General features: G+C 44.6%; 1 protein-coding gene across 5 annotated transcripts in view; it reads right to left on the reverse strand.

Moving 5' to 3' along the window:
* Positions 1-4,158: 4,158 nt before the first annotated feature.
* Positions 4,159-13,713, reverse strand: part of TMEM187 (transmembrane protein 187) — a 42,413-nt gene continuing 32,858 nt past the window's right edge. For all 5 annotated transcript variants that reach the window (XM_073590806.1, XM_073590802.1, XM_073590803.1 and 2 more), the window contains one exon: positions 4,159-5,468. In XM_073590806.1, the coding sequence (XP_073446907.1) occupies positions 4,355-5,152 (798 nt within the window). In that variant the 5' untranslated portion in view covers positions 5,153-5,468 and the 3' untranslated portion in view covers positions 4,159-4,354. The remainder of the gene's footprint in view (positions 5,469-13,713) is intronic.

Consider the following 13,713-nt stretch of genomic DNA (forward strand, 5'->3'; position numbering starts at 1 on the left):
GTGCCAATATATGATATGGAGTGCGCAATCATAAGGCTGTCTGCATTGAAGCTGGAGATGATAGAGGGGCCTATGCTACATCAAGGTTGGGTACACGTTCTGTAAACGGTACTTCCAGGATTTTGGCAACGCAAATTGTTTATAGAAAAAGTAAAGTTGGCACTTCAGACGGCATAATGAAGGGAAGTGTGTGCACAGGGCAAGTCATGCATTAGAAAAGTCCCAACTCATTGATGCCCCCAGCCTCTCTGTAAAATGAACACTGTACTGTCACCTCATTTAAAATTTGGTAAATGTTCCATCTTGTAGGAAGAATAGTTGTGTTTTTTCTTTATCTGGCGTAGCGTACTAACAGGTGTTTCCTATAAACTGCCATCATGACGTGCCTTTCAAGTATTGTTATCCTTTGCACTATGGATTAGTATAGTTTTGAGAGCAGAACTGTATGTTGAAAATCCTCTATACACAACCTGCCTACCCCGATGTGTATCGTGGCAGGATGTAAAACTGATCCATTTGGGGTTCGCCACCCAATCTTGGAGGGGGGGTGGGTTTTTTTGTTTGTTTTTATGAAAAGACACCACTGCTGTTTTTTGTTTTGTTTTTTAGCCAGACTTGAAAGAATTTCAATTAGTCAACTACAGGCTTTGGCTCAAAAATTGCAGTGTTTGTTTTCCTCTCCAAAAATCACCTTGTGAGAATCCAACTCTAATTTTTTTTTTCCAAGCGAATGTATTAGTCATTGATAGTCGGATACTGGTTGAGATTACACTGTTGGCCCAGTTGGTTGACTGGACAAATTATTAAAATATATGTACAAGTTAGGCTGTGCGCACACGCTGCGGATTTTGCTGCGGTTCCGCAGCGGTTTTGGCCGCTGCGGACCCGCAGCAGTTTTTGCTGCGGTGTACAGTACAATGATTCCCTATGGGAATAAAAAACCGCAGTGCAGACGGTGCGGAATTTTCCGCGCGGATTATCTGCGGTTTTCAATCCGCAGAAAGAATTGACATGTCAATTCTTTCTGCGGATTCTCCTGCGGTTTGCCATCTCCTCCATTGAGGAGATGAAAAACCGCAGGGCAAAACCGCAGAGCAATCCGCAGGTAAAACCGCAGGTCTTTTGACCTGCGGTTTCACCTGCGGATTGTACAAAATCCGCGCGGATGAATCCGCACCTTTTCCGCAGCGTGTGCACACAGCCTAATTGGACCAATAATCTGCAAAACTGATCCTCGGTCAGTGTAAATTTGACAGCGATCAGTTGTCGAACAAGCAAGCAGCAATTTGCATATTTAGCTTGGCCTAAAAATAGTTGATGGCAGCACATCTGCCCGTGTTGACAGGATGAGCTGCTGACAATGTGCAAACTGGGGATGTTTGCATTAGCCATTGTACAAATACCTTTATACAAGCACTGATCATCTTGTTATATTGTTGTTTGTTATGGACAGACATCTACCCTTGAAATCAGAAATCGCCTATACGCAAGAGGAGGTTTGGACCCTGCAATTACTGCAGAGCGTTTTAAGACTTTTATGCACTATATAGTACAAGCTATTCTTTCGCAAATGTTTGTATACACCTGTGACTACAGGAATAAATGAAAATGCTTAATTCAATTATAAAGACTCGTGTACCCAATCCTTTTGCCCTTACAGTGCATATGCTGCTGTCTAGCCTTCATATTTGAAACTGTTGCCTAATGGAAGATAAGTCTGATAGCCGACTAACATATCCATATCATCAATCAATCGTGTCATGGAAATCAATCTAATTCATTCAAAATATTCTCTAGGTATGGAAAGATCTAAATCAGCGCACTTATTCCTACTGCCTTTAACCTCAACCTGGCTGTACATATACTAGTAGAAAATACATCGACTTTTAGCCAATTAGCTATTTCCATAGCTTAATCCAGATGTTCCTGAAAATGAAGGGTCTTCAACTCTGCTTCTTCTTTAAAGGGGTTGTCCGGGCTTTTCACAATCTCAGCGCATACCTGGGCTGCAGAATGCTGACAATAAGTAATTTACCTTCTGCGGCCAGTTTGCAGCGTTTCCAAGATATGATCTCTTGCTTCTATGAAAAATGTCCAGGGGGTGTGTTCTGGCATTGAAATGAGAACTGGTCGTTTCCTCCTCACTAGTTTCACTTTCCATAGATCACTGTTCAGCGTGTGTCTGGGGGAGGTGCAGCTCTCTGCCCTGAGGCTGCTAGAGGGGGAGGATTTGTTACTGTGTGAGGAGGGATAGGCTTGATCATGTGGTCGGGGAGGGCCTGTTGCTATGGAGGGTGGGGTTGTTGCTATAGAGGGCATGTTTTTAGTAGAGTAGGAGGAAATGACCAGTTTTCATTTCAATGCCATAACACACCCCCCTGGACGTTTTTCTTACAAGCAAGAGATGATATCTAGCAAACCCTGCAAACTGGCCACAGAAGGTAAATTACTGATTGTCAGCATTCTGCAGCCTAGATATGCACTGAGATTATGTGAAAAGCCCGGACAACCCCTTTAATGGTTTTCCACTTCACGGGACGGTCACGGCTACCAGCTGCAGCACAACTCTACTCAAGTGAATGGAACAGATTGCAGTTTCCCTGCACATAGGGATGGCCAGGGGATGTTGCTGTCGTAGCACTAGAGTTCCTATCCTTTATCTCTGAAGAACATTCAAAATTCGCAGGTGGACATTGCATTGGTTATAAGTCTACTCACACCAACTTAGTCCTCTCCACAAGGAGAAACTTTACCTCTTAAACGCCCTATCAGAGAACTCTCACTCAGCCAAACAAACAAGTTCTCGTACTAGGCACTGATGAGGGGCAAACACCAAAAAACATATGTCTGCAAATGGACTATCTGTTTTGACTTGTTACATTAAGTAATGTGGCAAGGGTCGATACTGACTTTGAGCATTGCTACTTTCAATAGGTGGGTACTACAGTTCCTGTCCTTTTTCTTTCTGAAGAATCTATATGCATATTCAAATTCTCAGGGTAGCATTGCATGCCTTATAAATGTCCACACTCCATCTTGGCACTCTCCACAAGGAAAAACTTAACCAGTTAAACTCCCTGTCAAAATACTTTCATCCAGCAAAACCAGTTCTCCTGCTTTGCACTGATGAGGGGCATACACACAAACACGTCTGCAAATGGAGATTCTCGGTTGGCTTCTTATTCTAGGTCATGGCAAGTCTAGTCATATGGCAAGACTTTTAGGGTGTGTGCACACGTTGCGGATTCTGCTGCGGAATTTTCTGCGTGGATTTATCTAAATCCGCAGGTCAAAAGACCAGCGGTTTATCTGCGGATTAGCCTGCGGTTTTCCCCTGCGGCTTGACACCTGTCATGGAGCAGGTGCTAAACCGCTGTGGAATCCGCACAAAGAAGTAACATGCTGCAGATTTAAAACCGCTGTAAATTCCACACCGTGGGCACTGAGTTTTTAATTTGAATTGCCTTAAATGATACTGTACTGCTGCGGATCTGCAGGGCCAAATCTGCTGCGGATCCGCAGCAGAATCCGCAACGTGTGCACACACCCTTAGGATTGCTGATCCCAATAAGTGGGTAGTACAGTTCTTGTCCTTTAGAGGTTACTTGCATTTGCAAATTCCCACAACAGCATTATATGGCCTATAAGGGTATGTGCACACGCTGCGGATCCGCAGTAGATTTGGCCCTGCGGATCCGCAGCAGTTCCGCAGACAGTGTACAGTAAAATGTTAGCCAATGGGATTTCAAATCCGCAGTGCACATGCTGCGGATTTATCTGCGCGGTTTTAAATCCGTAGCATGTTTATTCTTCCATTGTCCAGGTGTCAATCCGCAGGGGAAAACCGCTGGAAAACCGCAGGTAACTTTACCTGCGGTTTTACCTGCAAATCCGTGCGGAAAAATCCGCAAGTGAATTCTCAGTGTGTGCACGCAGCCTAAATGTCCCTATACAAACTTTGTGCTCTCAAGGAGAAAATGAGATGGACCAAGAGTTATGAGACCTTCATTCTCTTGATTGGTGATGTTCCCAGAGATCAGACCACAGGAGTGATAAGGATGGCGTACCCGAGAGACATGACTTGTTAAGATGACAAGCCCGTTTAATCTGTTATGGAAGTGAGCGATCCAAGTACGTATCAAGAAGACATCACTAAGGTTGTGTGCAAATATTGATTGATTTATTTTTAAGATTTACACCTATTTTTGTAAATCGTAAAACAATTGACGTAACTCGACTTGTATTTCCTGTACCCTCATAGTGACGCTAAGTGAGCAAGGTAATCATTTGTTTGGTTATTCACCCCACTGACACACATAGGTCTTTGTAGATCAGGAAAGACATATCGGCATTCTTATTTGTTTGTCTTTATTGACCTGTAGTGGTCAAGGTGCGTTAAGAAGCAGAAAGCATAATGGAACTGTAAGATATCGCATATTTTCGACCAGAAGTGTCCAGTGAGTCTCTGAAAGACAAAATACTGTGCCAACCAATGATCAAGAAGCTTTAGAATTACAAATCCAAGACATGACATCGAAGCAAGAACCAAGTACATCCTTGTGGTGGAATCTCCGTATTTCCTCTGCAGCCTCAGTCCGGACGTCAACGCCCATACGATATGTGCGACCAGAGCCAGTTCAAAGCCTTGTGGATGGATTTTACTCAGGAAGTAGCTGCTCAATGAGAGGAATTCTACCGCCAAGAAGTGCTGACTGTCCCAGTTTTTCAGTATAGCGTTGCACCAGATAATCGCCCAAGCAAAAATAGGTGACGTAAACCATTGATCAAGAACTGCAGCCCGTTGTGTCTGGGTCCATATCCTGACCCACTGGACCGGACCATATACAATAGCCATCCAGGAAAAAACATTCTTCAAGTAGCGTCCATTTTGGTCTTTAATTCCGGTAGCCTTTTCATCTTGGGCCAACCAGTATATACCCAGCATGATATATCCAATATTGATGAGGCAGTTACAAGGCATGGAGAGAAAGCCAGGAAGCCATGGAATAGGCTTTTCAGCATAGTGACTGTAACCTAATTCTGTATTAACTGTGTCCAATACACCGATGCTGACAGTCACCAGGCATGCTGCTACAGCTCCAAGCACATGCCAAAATGAGTGGTCCTGTGCTTTAACCTTTGCTGCTTTCATTTCCCCCAAAAAAATAGAATATGGCTGCAGAAAATGAGATCAGTACGCTAATCGTGCTAGAAGCCACAGGCAGGCTAGGAGGCCTCTAATGTCTTAACGTCCTCCCCTGTGTTTCTGTTTTCAGCAGATTATACACTTCCTGATTGTGGCTGTGCACAGAGGCGGTTTAGTTCTGCAGAAGTGGAGAGGCCAAAGCTGTTCACAGAGATTCCCTTGCACTTTGCTCAGCTCCCTGCCGCACAGGCTGTATTGTAGCAGTGAATGCAACTTTCATCAAATCTTGCAGTTTATTGAGTAGCTTTCCAGTGTTTCCACCCTAAATAGAACAGATAATGCCGCTAATTGTAGATTAATTTTTGACTAATTGATTACAGTAGCTTAATCTACTAGTTAAAATAAATTACTTTTTGTAATATAAATGTTAAGTTGAATTCACTGTTAATTCATATTGCATCGTACCAACTACAAAAAAAGTAACCATTATAGAATGTAAAAATGCGCAGCAAATACATGATCAGCAATAATTCACTTGTCGTTGATCGAATCCTTAATGATTTATATAAAAATGATTGATCGTGTTATATGACCTAATGTAAATAGGAATCTGCTAGATTTTGACAACAGACGGGAGAAAAAAAGCGCTCAAAAGTAATGAAATTGAAAAAAAAGATTGTTAAACATAAATACAAGTCTTTCAAACATTGCTATTATTCTGCGTCTCGCACTCCTTTTTTTTTTTACAAATTTCACATATAAAATAACACTTTGGACCATACCTGGGCAGAATGAGACAGCCATGGAGCTGGAAACCTGAGGTCCGCCGGCCACACCATGCCCGCCCACTCACTGTCTCCCTAGGAGCAGAGAGCATTGGTGGAGGAGGGGCCTCCGGCCACTTTCTCCACCAATCAGCGTGTGATACAGCTGACGCGCTGACATCATTTCATCGCGTCAGCTGTGTACCGCCGGAGAGTCAGCACACCGGAGACAGCAACAGAAGCAGAGCGCCTGGGAACGGGACAGAGGTGAGTATGTGGTGTTTTTTTTCATGTGTATGAACATGGGAATTCTATGGGGGTGGACATGGAGATTCTATGGGGGTGACGTGCAGCACATGGGGATTCTATGGGGGTGACGTGCAGCACATGGGGATTCTATGGGGGTAATGTGCAGCACATGGGGATTCTATGGGGGTGACGTGCATATGGGAAGGCTGTGTGGAGCTCATGCAGTATATAGGGAGGCCGTGGGGCCTCATTCAGTATGTGGGGAGACTGTAGAGCTCATGCTGTATATAAGGCTGTGTGGGGCTCATGCAGTATATGGGGAGGCTGTGTGGGGATTATGCTGTACATGAGGAGGCCTGTGTGGGGCTCATGCCGTACATGGGGAGGCCTGTGTGGGGCTCATGCCGTACATGGGGAGGCCTGTGTGGGGCTCATGCCGTACATGGGGAGGCCTGTGTGGGGCTCATGCCGTACATGGGGAGGCCTGTGTGGGGCTCATGCCGTACATGGGGAGGCCTGTGTGGGGCTCATGCCGTACATGGGGAGGCCTGTGTGGGGCTCATGCCGTACATGGGGAGGCCTGTGTGGGGCTCATGCCGTACATGGGGAGGCCTGTGTGGGGCTCATGCCGTACATGGGGAGGCCTGTGTGGGGCTCATGCCGTACATGGGGAGGCCTGTGTGGGGCTCATGCCGTACATGGGGAGGCCTGTGTGGGGCTCATGCCGTACATGGGGAGGCCTGTGTGGGGCTCATGCCGTACATGGGGAGGCCTGTGTGGGGCTCATGCCGTACATGGGGAGGCCTGTGTGGGGCTCATGCCATACATGGGGAGGTCTGTGTGGGGCTCATGCCGTACATGGGGAGGCCTGTGTGGGGCTCATGCCGCATATTGCCACATATGGAGGAGGCTGTGTGGGGCTTATGCCGTATATAAGGGGTTGTGGGGGGGTTAAAGATATATAGGGGGGTGTCAGCATGCTTATTTCTGCTCAATATTAAATGATACAATATTAATAAATTAATATTGAGTATAATTAATTTCAAGCTATTGGTTCGGCCCTCCACAACAGTCATGGTCTTTCATGTGGCCCCTCTGGAAAATGAATTGCTCAACCAAGCTTTAGATCCTATTACATGAGTTGATAATCTGTTGATTGAGTGTTTGAAATCTGGCTCCTTCCTGATTATCAAAGTGTATATAGACCGCCTAAAGTTTACATCTAAAAGACTTTTCAATAAACTCCAATCAACGTTTTTTTGGGGGGCAGAAATATGCTCCTATAAAAACAAAAAAAGATGTTTTTCCATTAATAAAAGTACATTTTAATCAATAGATCTTGGAATTTTTTAAAAGTAAGTTCCACAATTGGATGTGTTAAAAGAAATGTTCCTGTGCTGAGATAATCTTATAAATGTTCCCCTGCTGTGTACTGTGTCTGATTATACAAGAAAATGTAAGCACACTCCCCAAGCCCATTTCCTACCACCAGGGTGGGAAACACTTCAAACAATATGTAAACATACGGATCCCTATAACTATCAGCTGCATCAGGATCAAGAAATGTATATGAGTGAAGAAGTTATTTATAAAAAAAAAATTCTTTATTATAACCAATGGTAAAAGACAAATACATATAAAATAAGGATACCTCAAAGGTCAGCTACAGCAAAACAAAAATATACAGGAATATGTGATCAAATTATTGTTTACAATTTATATATACCTAACATGCCATACAGTGCAATTAATTTTGTATTAAAGTGACATAGAGGAAGCATCAGCGAAACGCGCGTTGCGGTTTGAAGTGTCAGCATGCCACATGGGGTTGCATTGGCTCAGCAGTCGGGATACAGGTAATATGTATGGGGCAAGGGACTTTGGTGTTCTATGATTAATAGGGGTGGACGGGTATTGGCACGGTCATATGTATGTGGGAATTGAAGGCATTGGCCATCTAAATACTCGGCTATTGGTGTGCCTAATTATGGAGGCTTTATAGCCACCGTGCTGATTGGTTGCTGCTAACATGGGCATTTATGTATAGCGCTAAATTGGATGCACTATGTCTCTGAATATGAATGCACTGTCATTGCAATATAGATATGCCTAACTGCATTGCATAATTGGTATATGAAATACTGCAATTATTGATATGTGGAGATTGAATATACGGTGTCACCTAAATTAATTATTGGCATATTAAGTTGTGTGTATTTTGTAGCCATTATGGTGCTGGAATCATTGCTAATAAGAGTATTGAAATAAGGCTACTATTTGATGCACTATGTCACTTTAATACCAAATTAAGTGCACTGTATGGCATGTTAGGTATATATAAATTGTAAATAATAATTTGAGCACATATATTCCTGTATATTTTTGTATTGCTGTAGCTGACCTTCTGGTGTACTATTGGGTTTGAGGTATCCTTATTTTATATGTATTTGTCTTTTAACATTGGTTATAATAAAGCAGTATTTTTTATAAATAACTTTTCATATACACTTCTTGATCCTGATGCAGCTGATAGCTATAGGGATCAGTATGTTTACATATACAGGAAAAAGGTCTGATCATACCACATCCAGGGCTTCCACCAGGAATTTCAGGGCCCAATATTGCAAAATTTTCAGGCTCCACGCCAGTCCCATCTCCACCCCTCAAACATTCCATAGTCCCAATCGCCCTCCTTTGGAAAAACCCACTCCTGCACCACATTCTCAACAATCACACATTAAGGCTATGTGCACATGTTGCAGATTTGCTTGCAGAAATTTGTGCGGTTTCTGCATCTCTTGGCAGAAAACGCAGTGGAAAATCAGCACTTTTTTATGCATTTTTGGCCGGTTTCACATTAGCGCATTTTCAGCGCGCGCACGGCCGGGGGTAGCTCCGCCCCCGATCCGGCTCTCTGCCCGGCGTGCCCGCCCCTTCCTTGTAGCGCCGCCTCCTAGCGGACAGCGGCGCCTGCGATCGGCGCACCCTATCTTTAGCATAGGGTGCGCAGATCGTGCGCAGGCCGTGCGCTAGTTGCGCTTTGACCTGCGCTGCGCACTTTTGACGGTGCGCCGTGCGCGCCAAAATCCGAAAAGTTTGATTTTGGCGCGCACGGCGCACCGTCAAAAGTGCGCAGCGCAGGTCAAAGCGCAACTAGCGCACGGCCTGCGCACGATCGGCGCACCCTATGCTAAAGATAGGGTGCGCCGATCGCAGGCGCCGCTGTCCGCTAGGAGGCGGCGCTACAAGGAAGGGGCGGGCACGCCGGGCAGAGAGCCGGATCGGGGTGGAGCTACCCCCGGCCGTGCGCGCGCTGAAAATGCGCTAATGTGAAACCGGCCTTTGTTGCGGATTTTCATGCGGATTTGTATGCGTTTTTGCAAATCCATAGAGCTAAATAAAGATCTATTATTTTAAAAAAAAAAAATTGTGATGTAATTTCCTTGCTCAACCTCTTCTTTTTCATTCTCCATTGAAGACCATAATATCATTACATACTAAGTTCAAATTTATGCTTACACACAAAACAAATATATCATATATAATGCCAAGTCCGAGGTTTTGTAATGAACAAGTGTCAGCCCACCCACACACGCCTATGTAGGAGCATTAGCAAAATTAATCTACCGTACATATGCTGTAAAGCGCCCGTTACACATAGCGATATCGCTAGCAATATCTCCGTTACGTCAACAATTTTGTGACGTAGCAGCGATATTGCTAGCGATATCGCTACATGTGATACTTACCTCCGACCGGCTCCCCCGCTGGTTATCGCTGATCGCGCGAGAAGGTCCTGGACCATTTCTTGTCGGGCGCTTCCTGTGGCGCCGATGAGCAACGCATGGACGCTGGCAGGAGGATGTCAGGATCACCGCGTCTGACAGGTAAGTAGCGACCCCCGATCCCTGCTATGTCGCTGGTGAGATCTGCCTGTGTGGCAGCTTACTAGCGACGACTTTGCGATGCACCAGCGATCCATATCGTTGTCGGGATCGCTGGTGCATCGCTAAGTGTAATGGTACCCTAACAAAATTGCAACTGTCTGAAATCTGCATGAAACACAATGTTTATTCAAGAAAAAAAAATTGCGTGGGCTTCTGCATAATTTTCATAACCAGCAGAGGGAAAGCCGACGCTGATGTTAATATTCTGGGAAGGAGCCAATAGCCATAAAGGACCCAGGCTATTACTATTAGCTAACACCTGTTTGCTTAGCCTTTACTGGCTAGTTTACAGGGTAACCCCAGAAAAACATTGACGTGGGGGCCCCCTATAAAATCGAACCGGCAAAGGCTAGGCAGACAGCTGCAGGCTGATATTAATAGCATGGGAAGGGGCCATATATATTGGCACCTCCCCTCAGGCTAAAAACATCAGTTCTCAGCCACCCCAGAAATGGCACATCTTACAGAAGTGCCAATTCTGGCACTTAGCCTTGCTCTTCCCACTTGCTCTGTAATGGTGGCAAGTGGGGTTCATATTTGTGGGGTTGATGTCACCTTTGTATTGTCGGGTGACATCAAGCCCACAGGTTAGTAATGGAGAGGCGTCTATAAGACACCTATCCATTACTAATCCTATAGTTCTATGTTAAATAAAGACACAGCCAGAATAAAGACCTTTATTTGAAAAAAATCACAGACTCCTTTATTGAATCTTAATTAGCCATACTTACAGATCGCCTAATCCCGACTCCTGCAACAAAAATAAACCAACATATAATACTATCCTGTCCGACATAATCCATAATGCCAAGTGTCCCACGGCAATCTCACATGTAGAACAGTCACATCGGGAGATGTGACAGCTCTACATGGCCTACGGCGATACACTGACAGAAGGTAATCGCTCCAGCAGTGTAACACTGCGCTGCCATGAGAGTTCACCGGAGTTCATCAGCTCCGATGCTCTCACTTACGGCACTACCGCTGTGTTAGAACTTTCTCACCCAGCGGTGCCGTATGTGAGAGCACCGGAAATGAAGAACTCTCACGGCGGCTCAGTGATACACTGACAGGAGGTAATTGCTCCCGCAGTGTATCACCTGTGGCCGGGTGACATCGACGTACGTGGGACACTCTGTAGTAAATAGACTACAGCGGACAGGGAGTATATGTTGGTTTATTATTTTTGACTGCTTGCAGGAGATGCGGATGTCGGGTGTTAGGTGAGTATGTACACTCACTGGCCACTTTATTAGGTACACCTGTCCAACTGTGTGTTAAGACTTAATTTCTAATCAGCCAATCACATGGCGGCAACTCAGTGCATTTAGGCATGTAGACATGGTCAAGACAATCTCCTGCAGTTCAAACCGAGCATCAGTATGGGGAAGAAAGGTGATTTGAGTGCCTTTGAACGTGGCATGATTGTTGGTGCCAGAAGGGCTGGTCTGAGTATTTCAGAAACTGCTGATCTACTGGGATTTTCACGCACAACCATCTCTAGGGTTTACAGAGAATGGTCCGAAAAAGAAAAAAAATCCAGTGAGCGGCAGTTCTGTGGCCGGAAATGCCTTGTTGATGCCAGAGGTCAGAGGAGAATGGGCATACTGGTTCGAGCTGATAGAAAGGCAACAGTGACTCAAATTGCCACCCGTTACAACCAAGGTAGGCAGAAGAGCATCTCTGAACGCACAGTGCGTCGAACTTTGAGGCAGATGGGCTACAGCAGCAGAAGACCACACTGGGTACCACTCCTCTCAGCTAAGAACAGGAAACTGAGGCTACAATTTGCACAAGCTCATCGAAATTGGACAGTAGAAGATTGGAAAAACGTTGCCTGGTCTGATGAGTCTCGATTTCTGCTGCGACATTCGGATGGTAGGGTCAGAATTTGGCGTAAACAACATGAAAGCATGGATCCATCCAGCCTTGTATCAACGGTTCAGGCTGGTGGTGGTGGTGTCATGGTGTGGGGAATTTTTTCTTGGCACTCTTTGGGCCCCTTGGTACCAATTGAGCATCGTTGCAACGCCACAGCCTACCTGAGTATTGTTGCTGACCATGTCCATCCCTTTATGACCACAATGTACCCAACATCTGATGGCTACTTTCAGCAGGATAATGCGCCATGTCATAAAGCTCGAATCATCTCAGATTGGTTTCTTGAACATGACAATGAGTTCACTGTACTCAAATGGCCTCCTCAGTCACCAGATCTCAATCCAATAGAGCATCTTTGGGATGTGGTGGAACGGGAGATTCGCATCAGGGATGTGCAGCCGACAAATCTGCGCCAACTGTGTGATGCCATCATGTCAATATGGTCCAAAATCTCTGAGGAATGCTTCCAGCACCTTGTTGAATCTCTGCCACGAAGAATTGAGGCAGTTCTGAAGGCAAAAGGGGGTCCAACCCGTTACTAGCATGGTGTACCTAATAAAGTGGCCAGTGAGTGTATATTATATGTGATTATGTCAATGTTTTGATTTTTTTTCACAAATGGACTCAGGCGCCGGATGATGAGACTATTCTCCCATCATCGGCTCATGCTGTCTCTGTTATACTGTATGTGACAGCCTACATAGCCTGATGGGATTTAATCACACAAAAGTCCTGAAATTTGAACAACCCCTGTAATTGGGACACATCCCTTACAAAGTACAATAATTCACACAATTGGTTCCTAAATCAGGCAACGCAGGTGTAAAAAAGTTTGCGGATTTGCTGCCAAAAGCGCTGCAGAATTGTCAAAGGAAATCATGTCAGAAGAAGTGTGGGCGGAAAATGTGTGAGCGGAGAATATGTGTGTGTCTGTCTGCGGGTGTCTGTGTCTGCGGGGACCCATGTGACGAACAGCCCATAGTGATTGTACTTAGGCGTCGTCTGATGGAACTACTACTCCCATCAGACTATAATTCACACAATTGGTTCCTAAATTAGGCAACGCAAAGGGATGCTAATAAAACAATTTTTTATTGAAATATTTTTAAAAAGACATAATAAAGGAATTCATTGAATTCATTGAAGGAAATGATATAGATATAGTATATCTTGACTTCAGCAAAGCATTTGACAAAGTCTCTCATACAATCCTTATTGAAAAAATGACTAAGTATGGAATGGACAAGGCAATTGTTAGGTGGATTCATAACTGGCTTAGTGATCGGACCCAAAGAGTGGTCGTAAATGGCTGCACATCCAGTTGGAAGAATGTCTCAAGTGGGGTACCACAGGGCTCTGTATTGTTCAACATCTTTATCAACGATTTATATGAAGGAATTGAGGGTAAACTGATTAAATTTGCTGATGACACAAAGCTAGGAGGGATAGCTAATACTAGAGAAGAGAGAGAGGATTCAAAAAGATATAAATAAACTGGAGAAGTGGGCAGCAACTAACAGAATGCATTTCTCCCTGTTAAAAACCAAAGTACTACATCTGGGCATTTAAAATGAAAAAAGCATATACAGAATGGGAGGAATAGGGCTAAGTGACAGCACATGTGAAAAAGACTTGGGTATACTAATAGATCACAGACTGAATATGAGTCAACAGTGTGATGCAGCAGCAAAAAAGGCAAATGCAATTCTAGGATGTATTAACAGAA

The sequence above is a fragment of the Dendrobates tinctorius genome, unplaced genomic scaffold, assembly GCF_039654945.1.
Source record: "Dendrobates tinctorius isolate UK_male_01 unplaced genomic scaffold, ASM3965494v1 ptg000120l, whole genome shotgun sequence".
Taxonomy (NCBI): Eukaryota; Metazoa; Chordata; class Amphibia; order Anura; family Dendrobatidae; genus Dendrobates; species Dendrobates tinctorius.